This window comes from Lepeophtheirus salmonis, chromosome 7 (assembly GCF_016086655.4).
Source record: "Lepeophtheirus salmonis chromosome 7, UVic_Lsal_1.4, whole genome shotgun sequence".
Taxonomy (NCBI): Eukaryota; Metazoa; Arthropoda; class Copepoda; order Siphonostomatoida; family Caligidae; genus Lepeophtheirus; species Lepeophtheirus salmonis.
This window is the reverse complement of record NC_052137.2, coordinates 3,556,517-3,582,716: the sequence shown is the minus strand read 5'-3', so window position 1 is coordinate 3,582,716 and position 26,200 is coordinate 3,556,517. Positions and strand designations below refer to the sequence as shown.

At 33.0% G+C, this 26,200-nt stretch overlaps 2 protein-coding genes across 2 annotated transcripts in view; one reads left to right on the top strand and one right to left on the bottom strand.

The window, feature by feature from the left end:
* Window positions 1-24,992, top strand: part of LOC121121617 (neuronal acetylcholine receptor subunit alpha-2) — a 244,467-nt gene extending 219,475 nt beyond the window's left edge. The window contains exons 7-10 of the mRNA XM_071890020.1: window positions 11,344-11,422; window positions 11,910-12,027; window positions 20,608-20,876; window positions 22,914-24,992. Of these exons, the coding sequence (XP_071746121.1) occupies window positions 11,344-11,422; window positions 11,910-12,027; window positions 20,608-20,876; window positions 22,914-23,329 (882 nt within the window). The 3' untranslated portion in view covers window positions 23,330-24,992. The remainder of the gene's footprint in view (window positions 1-11,343; window positions 11,423-11,909; window positions 12,028-20,607; window positions 20,877-22,913) is intronic.
* Window positions 7,750-8,669, bottom strand: LOC121122058 (uncharacterized). Its single transcript, XM_040717064.2, has 2 exons — window positions 8,589-8,669; window positions 7,750-8,510 (listed from the first exon to the last, which is right to left on the bottom strand). The coding sequence occupies exons 1-2, from the start codon at window positions 8,598-8,600 to the stop codon at window positions 7,887-7,889; spliced, it is 636 nt and encodes a 211-aa protein (XP_040572998.1). The 5' UTR covers window positions 8,601-8,669; the 3' UTR covers window positions 7,750-7,886.
* Window positions 24,993-26,200: the final 1,208 nt, after the last annotated feature.

The following is a 26,200-nucleotide window of genomic DNA, read 5'->3' as shown; positions in this document are numbered from 1 at the left end:
TGGATGTATGTATGTCTGAAAATTAAAACTGTATAAAATATGAGCTGCTGGAGTGCTAAAAAAAGAAACCATAAATTTACTTGATAACTCTGACACTTTGAAGAAAGATTTAGAGAAAAGCAGGTTAGCCAAATGACAATTTATTAGATCAGCTGCAAACAGACGTAAATAGAAGGACATAAATACAAACTCCTCCTGAGGGTAAAATTTACCATGCGTTCGAAACACCTAGCCAATACCATGATGCATGGTGTAATTGGTTCAGGCGGTAAGGCGTTTCTACCGGTGTGGATAAATGGGAAATTGAAGGGCTATCAATTTAAAAATTATCTCGGCTAAAAAGGTTTTACCCACCCTCCACGCAAGCTACGGCATTGGAAATTGTGTATGGGCACAGGATGGAGGACAGATCGCCCAAAAGTATTTCACCAACGAATTATGGGTGAATGGATTTTGGTATAAGGAGATGTGGCAGCCTAACTTCCCTGACCTGAACCCACTTAACTACTTCGTGTGAAGCGCCATAGAGAGGAAGGCCAACGCCCATTACCACAGGAGTGTGAAGGTCATGAAGACCATGGAGGAGAAGGAATGGACCAACATTTCGGCAGACGTCCTAAGGAAACTCTGTTGTAAGTTTTGAACCCGCCTAGAGCTCTGTATTGCAGCAGAGGACGGAATTTTGAAAAATAATAGAAATTAAAATATCCTTTATCTCCTTTTTAATCATTTTTCTTTATATAATCATTATTAAGCATAGTTTTCTCTTTCTTTCTAATAAAGTAAAAAAAATATGAGGACTTATTACGCATACAGTATATTATGAAACAAAGGTAAGAATTACCAGTATTTCATAATACAGGGTGCTAACTCTATTAAACAACCCAGACGATATAAAAAAAAATATATTTCCTCTTTAACTAATCATCTGATTTTAATAAAAACTAATAACTAATTATAGCTGAATAAGCAAAATTATTATTCAAGGTAAACGCCTTTGGCGTAAATGAGACTCGTCCTCGGAAACGAGAGCAGGTCTTGATGACACTCTCCTTTGGCATATTCCAGAATTTGATCATAAGTTCAGATTTTGAGTTGCAGAAGGATCTGTTGGTGTGTTTCTCAACTTACACCCACATAAAGATATCCTTGGAGTTGAGGTACAAAGGGCAAAAAAGGGGGAAAATGACAACAGTTTTTCTTTTCTGTCAGAAGTATAGCTCTTCAAATCTTGTACGATTTGTATCGCAATACTCTGTAATCAACTTCCTGTTCAGCCTTTCAGAACAGTTGAGATCCTTGCCTACTATCCTAATCGATTTGGATGGCTGATCATCAATATTTTTTTGCAAATTTGCAATGAAATCCACATACCTCTTGCAGTCTAACCTTATCTTGCTATGAGCACGCTTTGCAGTTGATTCATAATAGCCTCCAAAGTCTTCCTCCTCGACTCTCCAGACATAGTACCTGTCCACGTTTAAAAAGTTTACTATCTCAACATTGCCTTGTCTGGTACAGATCGCAAGAAGGACATTGCATTTTCCACGATTGTGGAATCAATACTTTCTTGATCGGTGCATTTTTTTTTTAACTGACGACAAAATTTATGGCTTGCCGCCGAAACGACATACAACTGCCTACTTGAACATGTGTAGCCGTCGCAGTTGCTAAAAGTTTGTAATTAAACAACGGCTGTACGCTGTATATGCCTGCTGGTATGTATAAGTAAAAGAAATAGAAAATGAAAGTGATCACCCTGACCATATGAAGAATATTTTGGCAGAGAGCAACTTAACTGTAATTACATTTTATTGTAGCAGCAACTAAAAGCCCCTGTGAAAGTAACGAAACAAACATAAATCCCACTGGCTCAAATTACTGCAATGTTGATCTTCAATTCTACATCCAGTTGAGAGTACTTAGAATACATTCTCTTATCATAAAAGTTATAACAATTATGAAAATTAAAAAAATCACAAATTGTTCGAAAACAAGACATCCATTGAAGTCTGGAGTCTTAGCATTCCAGTAATTGTAAAGTTTTTAGTCTTGGATTGTGAGATTAGAACCGTATATTTTACTCCAGTATACGTCTTATACCAGTTGGTGCAAAGGATAGGGATCTTATATTTCACCACGTGGAATAACTTTCTTAATTCTAATCGGTTTCCAAAAACTAGGGGCGCTTTAATAGGGTTGATTATTATTTACTTGGTTATTAGTTTACTAAACTATAATTTGTAAGTTAGTTTGGTAAATTAAGAATTTAGGTACTATTAAAGAAACTATAAAGGAAAGAGACGACATGTTGTTGAAAATAATAATGAATAAAAAAAACATGTACCTTAAGTATGTTTACTCATTCACGCACACCTGATGTGTAAAAATGATAAGGATGGGACTAAAGTAGAGGACGAGGAGTACCTTTATTTAACCCTTTACGCCTGTATGTCACATTATAATTGTTAGAAAAACAATCAAAGATCAATTTCTAATCAGAGAAAATTATATTTTTGGAACTGGATATAAAAAATCCATGACTATTCACAAGGAAATACATATTTGGGATTATTTATCTTTTTTTTACAAATATTATCCAATATAATTTGTCTTTGGCGTTAATAACGCCCTCAACTCGATCTTGGAAAGGGGAGCAGTACATGATGACAGTCTTCTTTGGGCGATGCCAAACTTCCTCCCGGATCCTGCACATCCACATGGATTTTGTGTTGAAGGAAGAACTGTTGGTTTAGGGATCAACTGTGCAGATAAAAAGAAGCCCATTTGGTTGAGGTAAGAGGACCTTAGTTGCTAAACAATCCTTTCAGAACAGTTTAGATATCTGGCAATGCCCCTCATCGATTTAGATGGATCATCATCAATGCTTTTTTTTTTGGAAATATGCAATGAAATCTGATCCCTCTGATAATCGGACCTCATTTTGTGATCAGCGTGCTTTCTGTTTGTTTGATAATCACCTCTACTCTCTTTCAGTTCCTTCCTGACTCTCTAGACAAATACTTGTTTAAGAAGCTTGCAATCTTAACATTGTCTCGTCCTTAGATCGCAACAAGTAGATTCTGCTTTTCCACCATTGTGGAACAAATACTTCAAGTTAATCGTGCCATTTTTTACTGATGGTAACAACAAACAACTTTTTACCTCTGCAACTTTTGCAAGCGCTCAAAGTTTGTTGTTAAACAACGGTTGCATCCTGTAACTGTAATATTTATCTACAAAAATGGCATCCCTAGCAATGACGCAAGACAAAAGATGAACATAGCACATTTGAAATATTTTAAACCTATTGGAATTCATGATATGTTGATAGCCCTTTCCTTAGAGCCCCTTTACGTACAAGTATAACTTAAATCTTGATCCTTTTAATTAAAGTAGAGACCTCACATCAGTGTATATTGCTAGGGAGATCTATTTTAATTTTCCATGTCTTTATTCTACTCTCGCATGATTGATACATATACTACTTATAAACAATAATAACAGCGGCTATGGAATCTAGTAACAAATAAGTAAATAAAGCTCATACCCAATTGGTTTCAGAAGGACTTTTTGTTCCATGGATTTTAAGAAAAGATGAAGAATAAATATTATTTGTAAATTATACAAAGTTGCTGAAAATCTTGTCTAATCATTCCAATAGCTAGGATTGACTTACCGCTAATATGTCGATAATTAGTACTACTGAAAAATGAATAGTCCCCTTGGTGATTACGTCCTGCACATTTGAATCACTTTCATTATCATATGAAATCATCAACAACATATCTATACATAAAATCTATCTAGAGCAAGTTTTAAATGAGACCTAGTAGATCCATTTTTCTTTGGGACATATCCATACAGAACTTTTGTAGGGAACCGAATTAGTCTGTTCTAACAAAGATTGGATATATGATTTCTAGACCAAAACTCAATACGCGTATTAATGGAATTTTACTTTCGTTCCATACTATTTTTAAACTAATTTTTCAACCATTGGCGGGGCAAACTGTCATATATACTTGAAATTCTGCGTAAGGGGTATGCCCATTTAAAAAAAAAATAGAAAAAATGTTACTTGTAAATCATGTAATTTTTTTCTTATGATAAGTATTACATCCATCTTAAGAAACCATTATTGCAAAGAAGTACTAAAAAACAGCATAAATGTATTAAGTGATACAGGTATTTAACATAATACTTTCACACTAACAATTAGTTACAGATATTAAATTACTTAAACATTTTTGAGTAGATTTTACTCGAGTCCAAAGTATTAAACACTATCTTACTCACTTTAAACAAATACCCGTAACCTTATTATCTATGAAAACGTTCAAAGAAGGGCATTCAGTGTCAAAATACATCCCTTCTGCCATCATTCTTACCAATTTTGATATTTTTTGGGTCAGTATGTCTATTCTATCAAAAAACAACATGTGTACAATTTTAGGGTTGCAAAGACACAAGACCCGTTTGGGAGTACCTCAAAGTTTAGCCCTCTTCGAAATACCTTCGAACTGGAGTAGATAAATTTTAAAATAACTCTTTAACTCATATTGTAAAAACATAACCTAAGTGCAAAAAAATACTATGAAAACATAATGGCAAGATTAAAAAAATGATTCTAGGAGAATTCGCCTCAAACTCATTTGCCTTGCACTCCTTTGCCTTGAGCGCACTCGCCGTCAAGCTTCTTTGTTGTCATACATGCTTGCCCTGCTACATAATTTCTACCCAACACCTTCCCTGTTTAAACTTATGAAATAGATCTCATACAGTAATCTATCTTATCTAACTTTTTAATAAAATACTTGGAACTTCAGTAACATCCTGTAGACCAGAGGTGAGCAACCTCCAATTCTCATCAGCATTCCCCCAACTCTCCTTCTCCTAAAAACTTGTAAATAACAAACTTTTTTAAGGTTGTGTGGCCCATTATATAAATAATGGTGTGACTAGTTGACCTAGAAAAAAGGTCGCACAGACAAAATTTTGCATTTGATAACATTGGAAACAACAATAACGATAATGTAGACAAGGGAACATTAATTTGATTAACTTATTTTAGTTATTCAATGTATTGATTAACTATCTATTAGTGTTAGTTTCTGTATGAAATCCCTGGATTGGACTGATCAGTGATGCTATTCAGTTACATTTTTTTTTTTTTTTTTTTTCTTGCTCGTCTTTTTTTTTTAAGTTGGAGGCAACCTAAAGAGTGAATTATCTTTTCTAACATACTATAATTATCATTTAATTCCTGAAGAGTCAACTTCCCTTTCTACTACGTTAAAGATATAATTGATAATATATGGAACCGGAACATTTGGCTCTCCTCATAAGAGACGGAGAGTAATCGTTCTTTATTTCCTTTCCGCCCTCCTTCTTCGTTACAGCTGCCTGCAGATGATATAATAAAACGCCAAGACTCTAAATGAAGTATTATTAATTTTTTTTAATATTTAAATTGCTCCGTCGCTGTCGAATAAATATATATGAAATATTGCCATCAATGAAAAAAGGAATACATCAAATAACGTTGTTGTTGTTTTTTTGCCGTCAAATCTGATTTTTTTTGTTATCGTTTAATATACCTATAAATAGGCATTGCTCATATACCATATAGGTAAATTAATTAGTGTTCTTTTGCAGATTTTTTTACTATATTCATTTATTATTGTTCTATAGAAATAAATTTTTCTGCAAGAGAACACTTATTAATTAAGCTTATACCTAGTATAAAAACAATACAAAAAATTGAATTAAAATATAATTTTTTTGGCCAAATAGTCCGTTGCTGAAATTTTCTTTCCGCAAATTGTTGTTCGGCGAATTGACAATCGGTGAAATGCCTGTTTCCTTCAACCCATATTTATACATCTCAAAATTAGAGTAGCGGAAGATAAAATCGGTAGTGTGGGATTGTTAAAAACTACCACCAATTCATCCATTACATCCAAGGAACCCCTTTAATATCAAAAAATAGTTTCATCCCCTCTGGTTGGGCGTGGAAGATTTGATAGTGTTAAAAACCAAGTGTCATGGGTGAATTTCTATATTTTAAGAGGCCTTATTACATATCATAGTTAATTGTATTTAATTACAATTTTAATTTTACCAAATTTTTGTCCTCACTTCGGAAAGTAGTAATTGTTCATATATAATAGCTTTTATAGGTATAATAGGTTCTTCACGATAGATAAAGTTATTGGGTATCATAAATCATCCTGTAAATTTGAATACAAAGCCTCTAATTGACTCAAATATGTCAGTGAAATATTAAAGTAAAAATATATATTATTAGAATTTTTTCCCTTCATTCATTCCTTTGTTCAAAATTGTTTTTTGTTGACGCCCACATATGTATTAAAAGTCATTCAATTTGAAATCTATATCATAATTTAACACTCTACACATGATTAGAGTGGTAGATTCTAACTATAGTTGGTATGAAAAAGCTTCCAAAAATAATAAGGTTTCCCTTGCAATTTATCCGATTAGCAACAAAGCTATAAACTAAGTGGCGAAAAGTGTCCATTAGTGTGAGTAGTTTCATTACTTATGTGATATCTTTATGCCCTTGCAAGATGTCGCATATATTGAAACTAGTATATATGACGTCACCCTTTTGTTTCAGTTCCGGAGTGAATTCATGAGGATTAAATTCAATATTTAAGTATTCTTAAGATTCTTACAGTAAAAAAAAGTTGTTACGTATCCTACTAAATTTGGGCAATTATTGATCATGTAGCCTTCGTTTCTCGTACTTGTTGATAGCTTTGATTAGCAGTAAACAGATATAATAAGAAGGAAATAAACAGAAACTCTACTCCGCATCTAGCAAGGATATAGACAAGAATTACCCCAATTCTGATTTTCAATTCCTCTCTGAATAAAACAAGGACCTACACTTATAAAATCCAAATCCTCAGTGTTATTCTCCATCTTCTAAGACCCAAATACTACTTGATATTTTATACTATGACAAAAAAAGGATAACAACACAGTTTGAAAAAACTAAAGTACGAGTAAATGCTTGGAATTTACAACTCTACTCAGTATATTATAGACTATATAGGTACTATATGACATTAATTCATTTCGATGGTATAATTTCTGAATAATATGTAGCCTAGAAGAGATTATATGTGGCCCATCTATTATGAAAGTTGAATCATACCGTCACTAACTTGAATTATATACCTATGTACCTATACCTGCCATGTAGTGAATATTGCTAAATCGATAATTACCAAACATTTGTGGAGAATATCATAACTATCTTACTGATTTGGCGTTTTTTTATATTTGAAGGATGGATTTACGGGATGTATCCTATCTAGTGGTACACATAATTTAAATTTCAATAAATTTATTCGCCGATTTTCTTCAAACTCGGTGAAAAATAGGGCTAGAGGGGCTGCAATCAAGAAGGAGTTGACCAAACTCCAGTCCGACTACATAGTCTAGGCTTACAATGAATTTATGCCTCGTATTGAGGTAATTATTAGTGCTGAGGGCTCAAATAGTGTATAAATATTCTGCAAAGCACTATTTTCACATGATTTTGTCAAATGAATCTCTCCACAAAACCTCTAGTTTCTATTCTATTCTTGAAAAAAATAAAGGAAAGAAGATGTGTATCACTAAATAAGGTTAACCCTGTATAAGCGTAATTGATATTTGTACATGGAAAAGGTTGGAGTATTGGAAGACACATAGAATGATTGAACAGATCGGATGTAACTTTTTGTAAAGAAAGAGAATTGTATTTGGCTTTAAAAAAAACAATATTTAATAATCAAATAAGTTAAACGTAGAATATTCCCAACAGTAGGCTGATGAATGCAAATATTCCGTTCTTGTCTTTACTCCATTACTTAGTGCCCATGATGTCCATGATGCCCATAGCTACCATGATGACCTCCATAATGTCCGTGATGATGGGATTTCCATCCATAGTCGTAGCCAAACTTGTAGGAACCGTGATTATGCCCATAGCCTTTATGACCGTAACCACCATGTGTATGTCCACCATAGCCAGGTTCAGCAGATCTCTTGTGGTATCCTCCATGATGATGACCTCCGTGATGATGACCTCCATGATGATGACCACCGTGATGATGACTTCCGTGATGATGATGTCCATGTCCGCTGTGGTAGACTTTGACATATGCAGATCCATGACTGCTACTATATCCTTTGTGATGACCTCCATGATGATGATGTCCTCCATGGTGATGCCCTCCTCCATAGCTTGGCTCAGCTGATCTTTTTTCTATGTGGATTATGGCGGACTCATCTTCTTCAGGAGTAGCTTCACTCTTTTCTAGGCTAAGTGCATCTTCATTCTCTACTTCTTCTTCTGGGGTAGATCTTTTGTAGTAACCTCCGCGATGTCCACCATGGTGCCCTCCATGATAGCTACCGTTATGTCCACCATGGTGACCATATCCTGGAGCACCAGTGCTTAGGGCCAAAAGTATTGCGAAAATAAATAGTCCCTGAAAATGATGTTGACAATACAAAATGTATTGTACTACTTTATTTCTATAGTTTTGTTTCGTTCCTGTACAACTTACCAAACACTTCATTTTTGTTTCCTCTGGTGATAAGTGAGTTCACACTAACTTGATCATCCCTGTTGATGCTGTGTTTATATATACAAAGAAACACGATGGAAATGTCCTACAGAATGGGAAGAGTGGGATGATGAGTGAAGATGATATTATCCAACCGCACATGATATGATGAAAATGTCACATAGTTTTGTTAAATGTTAGACTGAATTGAATGATTTGAATGTCAATGGGGCATGAGCAAACTAAATAAAATATATTTTCCGCAAGGTGGTTTGACAGTATGTAGTTCAAATGTGCTACTTAAATACATTAAGAAGGCTATTCCTTTTTAATTTATTTTTCTCGTGTCCAAATAATGGCACAAAAATATACATTGTATTTTTTGTTAGCTGTCATCTTTTCTGAACGTTCATTGGTTGGATTAGATTTAGTTCTATTTAATCTGTAAACAATTCTCAACAGTTTCTAGATTATAACTTTATGGTTGGGAAGAATGGTTTAACAACAAAGTGATTTTTATTTTTGGACATTTTGTCTGTTTCTTTTCAGGAAAGGTTGAATGATAATATAAGGGTAGCGATGTCCCATAAATAATATAATCAAGCATAGAGTTGTATTATTTTGCCACAAGACGGTGTAACTGTCAATTTTTTATTGTACATAAACTAATATAAGTAAAAAATCCTTTTAATAATTTCATTTTACTTTCTATATAGTATTCATGAAAAGAAGAATGGTAAATTTTTACTTTCGTTTAAGAGGATTAAGGAATGAAAATATCACATAAAATATTCCTCAAGGTTTAATCTTTTAACCTTTTAATTCCTTAAGTATCATATTTTACACATGTGGCCCAACAACACAAAAGCAAACTAGAATGATTTTTCTCAAAATTGCAATATTTGTATTATTTGATAAATTATCGTCAATTTCTAATTGTCTGGTAAAATGATAACGGTAAAAGGGTTCAGGACAGGGGAACTGCTGGGCTCCAAGGCAGTTTAAATTTATCCTGCCCCCCCCCCTCCGTTTCATTGAGCATCAAAGAACCCTCCTATTAATCCAAAATACACCCCTGCCCTCAGGTTGTATAGGTGAAGTCATGGGCCCCTAAGCAGTATACACTCCCCCGTCGCTCATTTCTAAGCACGAAGGAACACTTCTAATATGTTATAATACACCCTGGCACAACTTGATCATTCTGCCTGTTGAAGACATGGTCAACATTAAAAGTTTTCTCATCAGAAAATAAGTTTATTTGCTGTTCTGTCAACAAAGACTTTCCTCTGGACTTTGTTAGAGCCCCGGATACCCTTGTTGGGGGCTTTTTAATCTTCCGTCCGGGCCATGTTAGCTATACATTGAAGGCCGACTTCAGGCTATTGATGGTCACGGAGGGTTTCCTAGGCCTTCAACCCCATAGAGACATTGTTAATTGTCATTCTCGAGGCCCAATCTGCTTCCAGATGGCAATCTAGGAGGAGGACTTGTATCTCGAATCTCTTCTCGTACTTTGTGCTCATGGTGGCGACTAGGAAAATGCTTTTTTGAGTAATCGACATATGTTAAGGCGTTTAACGACATTGTTCATTGGAACATTGTAAAAAATAAATTTTGATCCCTCAAAATTTGCATAATCAATATCAGTAAATAATCATGGTTGACCCGGTATAAGAATAGTCAAGGAGTATGTTTACAAATTTTGAGACATAGAGATCAAGTTTTTGTTTTAAAAAAATTGCTTCAATAGAAGGAGGTGTTGAAATGTATAAATAATTTTTCAGTCTCAACCATAAAGGTTCTAAACTACAGCTTAAGTTCTGGGATATCTTAATTTATACAACAAATTTTAATACAAAACCTATTATTGACTCATATATGTCTATGAAATATTAGACTGTGGATATACATACTAGAAATAAGGTGTAAAGTTCTTGGCCTGACAATGAAAGATTGCAATTTTAAATTCAAAAATGATTATATTTTTCTACATAATCTCCATTGACATTCACAAACTTGAATCAGTTTATCTAACAAAAATAGTATTCCTTCTCGGAAGTGAGAGTCTGGAAGGTTATGTAAATATTCATCTACGCCCCTTTTAAATTCTCAGAAAACCAATTTATTTAGGTTTGGGAGCAAATGGAAGTCTGAGGGTGCCAAATCAGGAGAATATGGGGAATGGCCAAGCAAATCAATGCCCAAATCTTGCAGTTTTCCCATTGCCAACGAACTCTTGTGTGCTGGTGTTTTATCTTTTGTGAAATATGTTTTTTTTTCTCTATTAAAGCCACTCATTTTCTCCCGAATTTTGGTATCCAGCTATCCAAAAGGTTGTTGTAATATTTGCCTGTGCTTGTTCAACTTTTTGAAGATAATTTCCAATGTGGTTGAAGTTTTTGTTCATCCTTCACGTGGGTTAATTTCGAGGGATTTACAACCAGGATTAATTTCAGGACGATATTCAATTTGATCTATTTTAATAAGTAAACCCGAAAGATATTTACTGAAACAGTTTGTGTAAACAAAGTATTTTATCAAACCCGTTGAAACTTGTTATAAAAAGATATGGCCCATTCAACCAGAAGGAAATATAATTTTTCTCCAATTGTATTTCCATTTCTATGTCAGGCCCAGAACTTTTCCTGTGAACTAAAAAAATTTATTGGGGTTATATCTTTTTGTTGAATATTGTTTTTATGTTGCCGCACCACTTTTATAGAATATAACTAACTTTTGTATTTTGTTTCCATAGGTTTTACTGGCTTTTTCCGTTTTTATGCTGGCCATCGCTGAGAAAATGCCCGAAACTTCTGAGTCGATCCCATTAATAGGTACTCCATACAAATCAATTTATATTTAAAGTCATTTGATTAAAGAGCTTATGAAAGGCTTTTAATCATAATCATTAGAAATGCATAAAATATGACTAGCACGACAATAAAACATGGATTTTAATTGTAGTTTTAAGTATTCTAGCATCTGTACGATATACATGGACTTGTAAGCAGAAGTATACAATATTTTAAATGCTTTTGACATTTGAAAATTTTATTTGTTTGGACATCAAAATTTATACATTATTAAAACGAAAATAACTTTCTTATAATATGAAACAACATACACAATTCACAGGAAAGAAATTACTTCTAGTCTATTTAATGATGACAAAGATTATATATTATTTGCAATAGGATTAATAAATACAAAGTTTTCTAAGGATTTTAAGTTGTAGTAAAAAAAAAAGTTTTATTTATTCTAAAAGTATATTATTTATTTGAAATTTATTTATGAGTTGACTAAATTCATTCTATTTTTTAGGGATATATTTGACTACAGTTATGGCCATCACCTCGGTTTCGGTTGTTATGACTGTCATTGTGCTCAACTTTTTTTATAGGGGACCCACTGTTACACCTGTACCGGTTTGGGCTCAAATGTAAGTATACTTAAAAAGTATCTTTCTTTTTTCAATCAATAATAATTTATTTCAACGCTTACGACAAAAATTGACAAACGAACAAAACAAACGACTGATTATAGTTTCTTTAAGAAACAGTACTCTATAATGATAACTTGATTAGTTGTAGATAATAGGTACATAAACACTAGCTTAAACCTGCCCCCTAAGCAAGAACTAGGCCCTTGCAGCAAGTTGATTATTGAGTCTATCCAAAAAGACATCTCCAAAAAACTTTAGTAATCATGGACTTATTTGAACGTGGCGAGTAGAAGAAACGTAGGACTTTTGAAATGATTACTTTGATTTAGTTTAAGTTTTCTTGGGAAGTGGATGATTTAAATAACCCATCAGTCTTAAACTTAATGTTTGAAATGAAGCCTCCAAGAGCCCACAGTCATGCTTACCACGTAGTTTACTTTTGGACATTTCTAAAATAAATGAAAAGAGGTTTCCTTCTTCAAGACAAAGAAGGAGTAATTTTTACATCTTTCTCTTGCAAAGATGTATTGGTGAATATGGAAGAGGTTGTCATCCTGTAGCAGAAACATTTCTCCTCTTGACTTGTGAAGGTGTTCTGAAGAGATTGCTCTAGCCTTCAATAAAAATTTTATTAGGAAGGAATACTAGACATTGGTGCCTTCTCTTGACAAAGTATGCTGGAGTTTCCTGTATAAAGCTTCCATTGTGATAATTAAAGACTCGTTTCAACTCCACAATCTTCAAATACCTAAAAAATATCTTTAATTCTGATTGGTTTAAATTATTTACTGTGTAAGGTTCATAATTTGTCTCGCGTTAACACTAGAAAGACTGTGGTTTGATCACCTCCCGCTGTGGACTGTTGCTATCGAACATAAACCCACCTGTTTTTAAGCAATGCAAACTGGTAAATTGGCCTACTAACTTATTTCAAAGTTTAATGCAAGGTTTAACGAACTTTCTAAATTTATTTTTAAAATTAAAAGTAAATGCAGTCTAGAACAACGCACGTTGGTATCGTATAGTAATTCACTTTGTTGGCTGCAGGTATAAAAATGATGCTATAAGAGTTTCAAAACTATGCTAGGCAACAAAAGAATTATGCTTCAGTCTACTCCGACTAATATTGTTACAACTCAAGTATTAACTTGCTGCTAAACATTAAAAGAATAAATTTTGATATGTCTGAGTATATATTTGAACAATGATAGGCAAGTTAACTTATCATTTTAACTAGTTAAGTTAAAGTTAATTATAATTTTATTTTTTAATCAGTAGTTGAGTTAATGTATGAAAATTAAATAGTTAATTTAAAGTTAATTTTGAGTTTAACTTTGAGTTTAATTTTTGTAACTAGTTGAGTTTAAGTTAATTAATTTTAGAGTACTTTAAGTTAAATTACCTCACCCAAACATGGTTAAGTTAAAATTAATTCGATATTAAAAAATAACTATTTAAGTTAGTCCATGGAGAGATTTATCAAGGCTTTTTAATAAGGATTATTCTGTCGGTCTCTATGGATTGGATTTTCTTTATTTCTAATGGAACGATCAAGAAAATAATACACATTAAAACTCTCAATAACTTCAATTCCGAAACAAAAAAGCAATGCAAAGGGAACTCACTAATCAAATGGAGGTCAAAGAAATCTAATATTTTAGATTTTTGCGTTTTTATGTAATTTTAAATCAAATGTAAACTTATAAAATATTGGAGATAATATACAAACGATTTGGCGTGGAATGACCTTGTTCCAAAGTTCAGTAAAATAGAAAGTGTTGACACAGTGTTTAACTAAATTATAGGAGAATTAAAGTTTATTTGAAGGAAGTTTTTTTTTTTAGTTTTTCAACTGAGAATTAAAAAATGAATTAGCCTTTAACTAATTGACTTAATTAAATTAAGTTAAAGTTAAGATAACGTAGTTTAAAAAGTTAATTAATTAAGTTAAAGTTAATTTTGATAAAAAAAACTAAACTAGTTAATTTAAAATTAAAATAACGCTGTTTAAATAGTTAAGTTAAAAGTTAATTAACTTGCATTAACTTGACCAACTCTGTGTTTGAACAAATACAAATTGATCCGTCTGCTGAGATAGTTAAATTGTTTTAGGGACAATTACAAAGTTAAAAACTTTGTTTAGGCATAGTGTTCACATACTTAATAAAATATATTTTTAAGGCTAGGGCACGAACATTATCATATTTACATTAAAGTCAAAATGCTATTAAAAATGATAACATTGTTGTTGTTGTGCTGGAGTTTTTTTTTGTTTTTTTTTACCGTACCAACAATTTTTTTGCATGGACAATCCAAAACATACTAAAAAATATTTCCCCTTTTAAACCATTTATGATATATACAGTTGAAAAATCTCTAAATCGTTCATGAATATATTTACATTGATGTGAAAATAGTTGATCGTAATTTGGATTGTGAGTTTAACACTAGACGTTGAAATAGCACTTCCCCTTCGTGGATTGCTCGTATCAACAATCAAACCAACCTTTTTTAAGTAATGCAGCTAGTCAATTTTTCCACAAAATTATTAAATAATTTAAAAAAAGGTTTTATGAATATTCAAAATAAAAGTAAAACGCTATAACAAAAGTAATTTAGGTATCATCTCCTTTCGCGGACTGCCGGTACCTAAAATGATCCCACCAATGTTTCATAAACTATGCTCTTCAACAAAAAATGGATGTTTTAAACTTTTTTGACTAATATACAGGGTGATGACTCAAAAATCATAAAATTTGAAATGGCGTGTTCATTTCTACATATTTTTATTTTTTGCCATTTTTATGGCAAATTTTGAAGCAAAAGATGGTAATTCAACAATTTTCTACACTTTTTATAAAATACGGGGATATGTAGGTAAATTAGGACATTTTTATAAGCTGTCCTCGGAAGTTCTGCCCTGGGAAGTTTCGCCCTGCAGAAGTTTCGTCCTCATATATATATCAAAGCATAAATAATGTATCTCAATATAAAATTTAAGGTCTTACTTTACTTCAACTTGAAGTCCTTTTTAATTACTTAGGAAATTATGGCATTTGATGCATTTGACTAATTCGCAATCTTAAATTATATGTAGAAGATACATTTATGCTATAATATATGTATGAGGATGAAACTTCCGCTGGGTGAAACTTCTGCTGGGCAAAACTTCTCAGGCCGAAACTTCTCAGGGAAGAACTTTCCAGGGTGAAACTGCCTGGGTCGTAACCTCCTAGAACTTTTTAAACAACTATAACTTAGAAAATTTCAAATTTACAGAACTTTTTGACAAAAAATGCGACATAGGTGTATAGTTTAAGCATAAAATGTTTCGTTCAAATAGGTAAACAAACAAATATCGAGCAAGGGGCAAGGTAGGCCGTAGTCGAAATAATTCGTAAAGACAGAAGCCTCCCGTGATCGCCAAAACGCTATCGTACCCCATGTTGACGGTCTACGGGATCTACGACAAACAGAAGCTGACCAGCCAGTCGGAACGGAAGTCCCACAATGAAATAAGCTACTAGAAGAGGAATCCTAAGTTTTTGGCGGCCTCAAACGATCGATTGAGGCAAACCCGTAAAAAAACAGCGGAGTTTGCACTTGGACAATGCAGTGGCAGCAAAGACCGACCAGAAGTTGACTTCCTACAAGCACCTCAAGATGTACATCTTTACATCGAAGATGATGGAAGTCTGGTTGACCAGGAACCGCAAATTATTTAAATTCCTCAAGGATAAGCATCGTCCTGTAACTTTCTTCAGCGATGAGAAGAAGTGGATCGTAAACATGATATACAACAGTCAAATCGACTGCTTCTTAGCTTTGAAGAAGGAAAAGGTCCCCATGGTCTACACAACTAATTTTCGTGTCTGGGTCATGCCATTGGGTGTCATTGAGTCCAACGGGATGGTGATTCCAGTAGGACTTAGCCCCTGCTCACAAAGCCATGAAGACCATCGACTTGCTCAAGGAGGAACACGTCGACTTGTGGTGCCTGCAGACATCGACCTCTAACTCTCCCAATTGGAATCCTATGGAATACTTCTTGAAGTAGGAGTTAAAGAGGCAAGTCTGCTCGAGGCGCCATAACAGTTAAACCAACCTTCAAGAAATGGATCGTGAAGTAACAGGACAAGGTAAATCCCGTACACACCGTCTCTGCCTGCTCCTCCTTTAACGCCAATAGCGGACACATCAAATAATCCTTTTCTCCATCGATGGGTGAACAACTTTTGTTATAACTTTTGTTATTTGTTTTGTTTTTCTTTAAAATTAAAATTTCAGGAGCTATAACCCATTAAAAAATATCCCAATTTACCTGCAAATCCCTGTATGTCTCCCTACATTCTGAATAATGGCTTCAATACTTTTAAAACTGAGGCTAGACAGATTGGAAGAGAATTCTAATTTTTGAGTACCCTATAGTTATTACTCAAGTATTGGTATGCTGCTAAAAATGGAAAGAATGAATTCCGATAAGTCCAAGTCACTTTTTCAACAAGTAAAAAGCAAAAATGATTCCACTGTCCGTTGATGAAGTATAAACTGTTTTAGGGATCATTAAAAATTCGATGGCTCCAAAACTTTGTTTATACGTAATGTTCATATTCTTAATATAATCCTTTATTTATTTTAAGGCTATGGATTGAAGTTTATATAATACAGGGTGTCCACTATAAATTGGAACTACTTTAAACTTCATCCAGATCCATAATGTGGATATTTGGGGTTAAATCATACTAATATATAAGGTTGCTTGAACAATACACTATAACTTCCACCACAATTGTTTTGACAACAAACAATAGTCATCGTGGAACAAGCAAGGAGAGACGCAATCCTCGAATTGGCTCGCCCGGGACACAAGCCCTCTGTTATCTACAAGCTTCTTAACTACCCCAAGACCACGGTGTACCGGATCTTCAATGCCTGGGAGATTGAGGGAAAGGTCTGCCGCAAGGCCCACAACATGAGAAGTGACCGAATCCGCACTCCCCGCTTCCTTGAAGGCGTCCGGAAGTCCATAAAGGCTTTGCCGGGGATTTCCTTGTCCAGGTTGGCCAAGAACCGTGGAGTGAGTAAGCAGCTGGTCTCCAAGGCTGTGAATGAGGACCTCGGGTACAGGTCATACCAAATGGTCAAACAACACATCTTCACGGCATCCATGAAGGCCACCAGGCTCACCAACGGTAAGCGTCTCCTCAATGACCTGAAGAGCCATGAGGAAGAATCATCTTTATCTCCGACGAGAAGAACTGGACTGTCGACAGAAGCTACAACGTCAAGAACAACAGGTGGCTTGCCAAGGAGAGAGAAGAGGTCCCGGTGGTCTTCACCACAAAGTTCCTGGCCTCCGTGATGCCACTCTGGGCGTCATCTGCAGCACCGGTGAGGTGATGCCTCCTTTCTTCTTCAATCCCCAAGGAAAGGGTTAACGCGATAAGGTACTGCGAAGTCATGGAGGAGTTCGTCATCCCCTGGATGAAGGATACGGCCGCTGGGAGGGAGTTCATATTCCAACAAAACTCAGCGCCTGCACACATCGCCATGAGGACCACTAACCTCTTCAACTCCCACGACATCACTTTGTGGGATCGCAACACCTGGCCCTCCAACTCACCCGACCTCAATCCATGTGATTACTACTGGTAGGGGAAGTTGGAGAGGGAGGTGTGCAAGGTCATCCACAAGAGCATCGTGACCCTGAAGGGCTCCATTACGAGGGAGTGGAATGCTGTCGATTCCGCAGAAGTCATCAGGGCATGCAAATCCTTTAGGGGCAGGATGGAGAAGATGGTGGCTGCTGAGGGAGGACATGTTGAATAAATTTATTGTTTAATATCATGTCTAACTTTTTGATATTAACAAATACACTCCAAATTCCGTTTTTATCAAGCAGGTTAAATTTTAAGATAGTTGCAATTTATTGTGGACACCCTGCATTTTACGACAAAGTCAAAATGGTATCATAAATGATAGGATCGTCATTCTAGTGTTCCTGTTATATTATTTATATCAAGGTTGCGTGAATTGATTGACTTAACTTGGATCTTTTTCCCTGGAGTAATGAACCTTTATTGTTTGAGTTCCAATTTTCTCTTTGTAACTAAGCTCCAAACATTTTTCTATGAATTACTAAATTTGTTTACTAAACAATCAAGAATATTGTCGTATTGCGGCAAAATAATAATACTCACTAAATGATACTATTATTTAATATATTTATTATTTGTAAATTCAAATGTGGATTTGGGGCAACAAGAAAAATAAATGTAATAGAATGAGTTTAATTATAATTTATTTATGTTGCACCCCAAACTGTCACACCACCTTGCGGATAATAAATCTTCTTAAACTTTACTTACGTCGTTATCACAAATGTGCACAGTGTTTATTTTCAACTGAGGAAGTTTCTGCTTTTTTCTCATAGTCCATGCTTTGAACGATGTATTAAAGAAAAGTTTTTGTTTTCTTTTTTTTCTCTTTATTCATCCAAGAACATTTGCATCAAACAGATATAAATCAACTTTTTAGTTTAAAAATTACTTTCCTAAAACAAAATGCACAATACTACAATGCACTCTAATACAAGCATTAAAAACGATGACTAACCTAATAGCAATGAAGAAGTTTTGGAAAGGTAAAAAAACAACCATAAAATTAACAAAAAATGACTAGAATAATGGAAAAAAAAACCCAGCAAACTACTTTTAATCTTACACAAAACCATCAAGTATCTTTTTGAGCATAAAGGATGAAATTTAATTAAATCTCCAGCAAACTTCCAAGTAGGGATGGTGTCATTTGGAATTTTAAGTGTAAAAACAGTACAGCGAGCAACTGTAGTAATGATAATCACTCTTAATTCCACCAGGTGGATAGGTTTCAAATGCATCAGTTTCTCCGTGATAAGAACTTTGCCATTTAAAATGGCATTTTCTATTGCTTTGGTCTTTTCTAGAGCATTAACTTTTTGACTCGATAATCCAAATAGTAGAATTGAAGCTCTTTCTGAAACTTCCTTCAAATTGATCTAAACAAACTCTCTCAGTATCCTCCGATCTTGACAATTACTAAAAGCATGAACCACAGAGTTAAACAGTTTACAACAGTCTTTACAGGGAGAATGGAAATAAATACATCCCGAGAATATCACAGAATGTCGATGGTTCTGCTTCTTTTCACCTTGTCCAAGCTTTGAACGATGAATGGTTCCATTTAAATGTATTCTTTTTAAGTTAGGAATAATTTCATGGTTGGAAATAGTTGCTCACTTTCGACTTATTTAGGTCCTTTGTTATGTTTCTTTTTGGAGGAAAGGTTGCGTGATACAATAAAGACAACGACGTGTGTTCCTGCCCAATTCATTTTGACTCTTCTTTTTAAGGGAGATACTATGAAAGATCGCATTTTGAAATATTTTTTGACGTAAATTTATATCAACATTTTCCCGATGTATGGTAGAGTAATGACTAGTTCAACCAATGACAAGATTAGACAAATTCTGGGGATGTGACTGAAATATACAAAAAAAAGTTTTTCATCAATTTAATATATTAAAATATTTTATTAAGACCAAATTATGACAGCTGATCATAGCCAGTTGACGCATCTAAAGTCCCTCCATCTCTAGAGCCTATTTCCAAAAGTGTTTCATAATAAAGATGGATCGAAAACAGAGCTTACATGTACTCACTATATCCAGGAGTCTGCAGATATATACTTTTTTTTTTTTGGGGGAGGGGAGTGGTTTAGTTTTAGGAATTAAAAATTAAAAAAATATCCCTAAATTCAAATATTTTTAAAAAATTTAAAAATCTATGGCTACTCACCAAAAAATTAATTTTGAATTTATTGATAAAAAATTTCAAATATTAAATTCTTTGAAAAAATTTTCAAAATACAATTTCTTGAAAAAAATTTCAAATATCCATAGATTTTCGCAGAAAATTAAATTTTTTGGAAAAAAAAAATGAAAAAACCATAGCTTTTGGGAGAAAATTAAACTTTTTGATAAAAAATTTCAACAATCAATTTTTAATAATACTTGCTTTGAAGAAAAAAATCAAAAACGGAATTTTTTTCAGGTTAAAAATCCACTGCCATTCTAAAACAATTAAATTTTTTGAAAATCATTTCAAAAATCCATAGTTATTCACAAAGAAATTCAAATTTTAAATTTTTGTCAAAATGAGCTTAGTTTTTAAAAGATTAAATCTAAAAAAATACCCCTAATTTTGCTTATAGTTTTTTATCCAAACTAAACGAATGAGAAATAGACATATTTTATTTGAAAGGTCATATCGGGCCTAATATAAGTCTCTTAAATCAAGTAAAGGTTCATTATTATTGATCAAGTTATTAGGTATCTTAAATCATCCCACAAATTTGATGTAAAAGCCTATAATTGACTATGATTTGTCTATGAAATATGTAAATATAAAGATAAAAAATAAATTTGGATTCTCTCATTTTCTTGCTTTTTAAAGATTATTTTTATATTAATGCAGCACATATCTAAATGTAGCCACTACTGACTTAAAAAATATATTATCTTCTTCTTCTTTTTTGCAGATACATACTACGAAAGAGTAGGGCCACAGTTATTCGGTCCAAATATACAAAGGAATCTACGATCAATAGTAACTATCTTCTTACTTCCTCTGGTAAAAAGCTCAAGGACCCCTCAGAGCATGAGGATTTGAATATTCGTCATGATGAATCAGCAGCAATTATAATTAATAATGAACCCGAGGAACAAACATTTGAGGGATCTCTTAACTTTAAATTGAATTCCTCAAAGAAGAAAAATGGAGCCCTTCCTCGATCTCCATTAGCATTTGGTAAGTTTTTAAAATGTTTGCTGTCATTTTAATATACAAAGGAAAGGTTGTCACAGAGGTACTGAACTTGACTAAGAGATGGAGGTAGTTGTTTAAAACAAAACACTGCATAAGAAGTTACAGAATCTATAAAGCATAAGTTTTAAATTTAACAGCGCCATACTTTTTAGTATTTGTCTATCAGCCATCAATAGTGAACACTGTCAGTAAATTTGTGAAAATAGAGAAAATTAGCAATTGTTGTGTCAATACTTTTATTTGAAAGGCCTCGTCCAACCACTAAACAAGCTGAACTGGATTCTACTCTGGGTCAAGGTTAATAGAAATGCATGGTTAGACCATTATCAATTTGATGTACCGGACCGACTGCTGGGCCAGACTGACACATTTTGACAAAACATGCAACTAATCATACTCTATGACGTAATTATTGCTAGAATTTTCAATTTGATGTATCAAAGGGGTTTCTGGTCAATACAGACATATTTCGACAAAACAAACAACCAATCAGACTCTATGACGTCACACGGTATGTTATCAACATATATTTTAACTAGTAACCTTTTGGGTAGCCGATTTTAAGCGAGGCTCTACAAAGCTGCCAAGAAGAAGATCGTAGGGGTAGACCAAATGAGGTGACCATTCCTGAAATTGTGAAGAAAATCGACACAACAGCACGGGTGTTAGAAGTATCAGACATTGTTAGCATTCCAATTAATGAAGTATATCACATATTATCCTAAAATTTGGACATGAGAAAGCTGTGTGCCAGATATGTGACGTGTATTCTCGCACTCGAGCAAAACCAGTGTCGAGCAAAAGTTCCAATTTAGTGTTTTGCAAGGCTTACAGCAACAAAGCAGAATTTTCGAAAAAAAATCAAAAATTCCTTATTTTAGAACACAAAAAAATTATCTGTTCTCCTAATTAGATGAGACTCTCCTGATGGTAGTAAAACCCCATTTTATAAACTACATACTTATTAATGTAAATAAAGCAAGGTTTGTCTGCCAGTCTAATTCATTCTAATTTATTCTTTTTTATATAAATTAGTCATTATGACCCTTATTCATAAAGGTTTTGCGTTGTATACCATTATAACTTAACTATAATTTCCCAATTAAGAATAAGAACGTAAAAAGAAAGAAAAATAATATACAGAGAGGAAATTACTATCACATAACCTCATAATAAATTATGAATCTTTTTTTTAAATTTACCAAATTCTCATGGGTACATAAAAATTATATTTTTCTTCTATACAAGTAAAAACTTAAAAACTAATTGAATTTAATTTATGAGAGAGATACTAAACAATAAAATTTATGGACATTGTAAATATGATGCTAATATTTGCTTGGCTTTATATTCTTAAATATATATAAATTATGTTTAAATTCTTGTATATTGGTTACAAAGTAGAAAAAGCTTAAATTGTTCTTTAAGTTTTTGTTGGGTTTCAAATAACCCTAAGACAGTCAATAGATCTGCAGAATATATATTTTTTATGGAAGGGGTTAGTTTTCAGATTTTTTTATTTTTATAAATCAAAACAACTTTTGAAAAATAATTTTTTTGGAAAAAAATTGTTAAATAAATTGTTTTTGAAAAAAAGTTCCAAATCCACAACCATTAACAAAAAATAAAAACTTAGAAAGAAAAATTCAAATATTACATTTTTTGAAAAAAATTATAAAATCTGAAAGCTACTCATAAAAAATTAAATTTTTCGAGAAATTACTTCAAAAATTAAATTTCAAAAAAATTACAAACATTCAGTAATTGACAAAAAATTAAATGTTTTGAAAAAAAAATTCAAAAAATCTAAAGCTATTCACATAAAATTAAATTTTTCGCAAAAAATTTCCAAAATTAAATTCCAAATATTACATTTTTCATTAAAAATCAAAAATAATTCAATTTGGGGAGGGATATAGCCCCTTCAGCCCACCACTTCTGGACGCCCGCGGTAAAACTATTTGTTACATTTAATTTTTCTTAACAAAAAACTAATTTTATATCTTATGATTATTTCAGTAAACTCAAACAATGAAGAAGATAGGGACTACATTGAAAGCAGCTCTCCAGAGAAGGAATTGAATCGAAATCACCTCAGCTCCGAGTCTCTATCAAATTCTGACTTAACTCGGCGGCATTCCTCTCTAAATAGTCGACGCTCCTCCCACAAAGCCTCAAATAACAACAATAATAATTTCCTTCCCAAGCCGTCAACGACGACTACAGGAGGATCTACAAGAAATAGTCTTCTTATAGGAGGACCCTTATCTCAGAGTAAAGACGTATACAAAATGGATAAAATGATGGATTTTATGAGTGAGAAGCAGCGAGATGATGCCATGATTCAAGAAATCCTCAAAGACTGGAAAATGTTAGCTCAACAAATAGATTTTTTTTCTCTTTTGGATATTCCTTGTGATTACGTGTTTCTGTAGTATTTTATTCATTTTTGTTTTGCCCTATTATAATCGGGGAAAGATTTTGTAAAGGAGTTCTGGGTCTTAATGCAGAATCACTATGCCTTCGCCAATTCCTCTATTTTTAACCGCCTCATTAGCAGTGCATGTGCAAAGGAAGAACACTGCGTGATACATACTAGATTGATAAAAAAACAGAGTAATTATATGGATGCAAGGAATACATGGGTAGTCTTACAAGTTTCTAACCTCATTCGTAAGAAAATATACATTATTATCGCTCTAGCATCTATTGACAGTTATTCACCAAAGTTTCAGCCATTTAGGACGCGCAGTTGTTACGTTACAGTTGTTTGAGTGAGTTGATGTGTTAACTCTATACACATCTCACAGTAAAGTTACAGATGTGACGGGTTACATAGATAGGAGAATGGCTGGAAGAAGTGCGTAGAGTTACATGAAGACACTGTTAGAAAAATTTAAAATTAAAAAAATCGCCAGAAACCTACCATCAACTCATTCAAACGACTTTTATATAAAACTTCTTGTCCAAAATCGCTGAAACCTTGGTGAGTAATTATCAATAGATGCTAGATAGATGTGAATAGCTTTTATCTACAAGTGCTGCCATCTTCACGTTGAAGTCGGATTCTTTTCAGACCCCCCTCATGCATGTACGTGCGCTCTTTTTCTTAATTTTTTTTTTCTTGACCAATTTAAGGACATTTCTCTATGGGGTTATTTTTTCTCTTAATTCTTGGACTATGTCGTTATTTTCTTCATTCAACACCCAAGAACCACGCGTTTTTTTGTTACCCTTCTACCCCCTTAACCCTCCATTAATGAACATCTTTTGACGTAGTTAATCAAGTAAGGTTAAACTTTACACAATTTTTTTAAGCAAATTTTACAACATGATACAGGGTCGACATGCACTCAAATTTACGCTATGTAAGTTTGTAATTTTTTTTAACTATTTCATCTCTTTTGAACTAGTAAACATCAAACAAAATACTTATAAATACTTTTGTGTTTAAAACTATTCTTAACAACATTAAATTGGGGCATCAACAAGTTATAATTTGTGATTATTACACTTAAAACATTATAATTTCATTTTTGATCAAAACTTTTATGAAATATTAAATTCTTTTAATTAATTTTAAGTACTAAATAGCTACTCAATAATTTCGATGAGGTAAAGTGTGAATAACAGCCTATATTACATTGTAACGACGGTTTTATACCATTTTAGCGGGTTTTTTTTTTTTTTCAAGAACGACTTAAAAGTGAACAAATTAATCAAATTTACCAACCCTTCATTAAAAATTGAAAATTTTTTGAGCATAGTAACAATTTTATTTCAAAAAATCTCAGTTCACTAACGAAAGGAAATTAAATTAATTAATACTTTTTTAGAAAATCACTTTTTAAGGAAAAAATATTATATAGTATTTAAAAATGTATCTAAATCGCACGCTATTCAGATCTATGTGGTTTTAAATTGACCCCATTCCAAACGAGGTTATCGTGATTCTAAGTCAGAACTTCACTCCCCTTCAATGGCCATGTATGATAATTTTGAAATGAAAGAGGGAATTGAATTAAAGAAACTATTCTATTAATTATTATTGTGAGGACATTAAAAAATCCCAAAAAAATATTAAGACATTCTTCATAAGATATTTTAATTGAATTTGCTCTTTTTTTCATGGACTATTTTACTATAAAAAAAGGTCATTAATTGGTCAAGAAAAGAAGAAGAGAAAAAAAGAGTGGGTTTTCGATGCATGGAGAAATAAATATAAAAAGACAAGTTATTTTTGATGGCAGCTTGGTATTGTGAGGCAAATATCTTTATGAATATAATGTTCGAAAATAATAATAGTTCCGCTGCTTTAAAAAGAGATTAGGGTGAGATGTCTTTGGCTTTGAAGAATAAGTTTGTACTATGTAATGTTGTTAGCTGATTTTGAAGGACTCAAAGGAAAAAACAGAAGGACAAAAAATCAACAAAATTAATAATAGGTAAAGAAATAAGTTTTTCTGTCATCCACCCATTTACCATTGCACCGACTGATATTCTTGATGCTGGGGTTTTCAAAACATAGAGTGCACTTCAAATGTTTTGTCTGCAAAACTTTTTTTATATATTTTAAAGTTAAAATGTTAATAGAAATACAAGGTTATGCCATCATATAATCGGGCTTGCTAGTATTTTTAATTTGTGTAGAGTACCGACTGCTGGGCAAGACAGACCGTTTTGATGTCATAGAGTATAAAAACGCTACGCTTATAGTGATAGTCAAGAAAGGTGATATTTAGCTACTCTTGGTAATAGTTATACTCTTTGTCATCACTATTCAAAAGCGCGGTGAAAGTCAAACATTAGTTGGAAAATCGTTATGGTATAACCTTGTATTTTTATTAACCTTACGAGGTATGTTCATTACATAGAACGCACTCCAAATATTGTACTACACGTAGGGTTGTGTTGGTCATTATTTATTCGTTCCAGTACAGTGGTAGTACTGGTCTTTATGTCTCTCAGTCCTTGGGACCAGTCCTTTGATTTTTTCCTAAAAATATTGATGTTTTTTTAAGCCAAATAAGATATATTTTAAGAACATTGTACATCCTAATGCAAAAAATATTATTTTTTAGCAATATAATGTTATATTAAACGAAAAAAGGCGTATAGTTTATTCTATTATTTAACAGAATGATTTAGCAAGAAAAGAAAAAACAATCTCGATGACGTCACGAGGTATCAATATTACAAGTACCAAAAAGTTGGAGTTGACTGAACTAAATGAGACTACGGTTCTAAATTAGGACCGAAATAACACTAATTACACATTACGAACATGAAAAATATATCTGAACCAT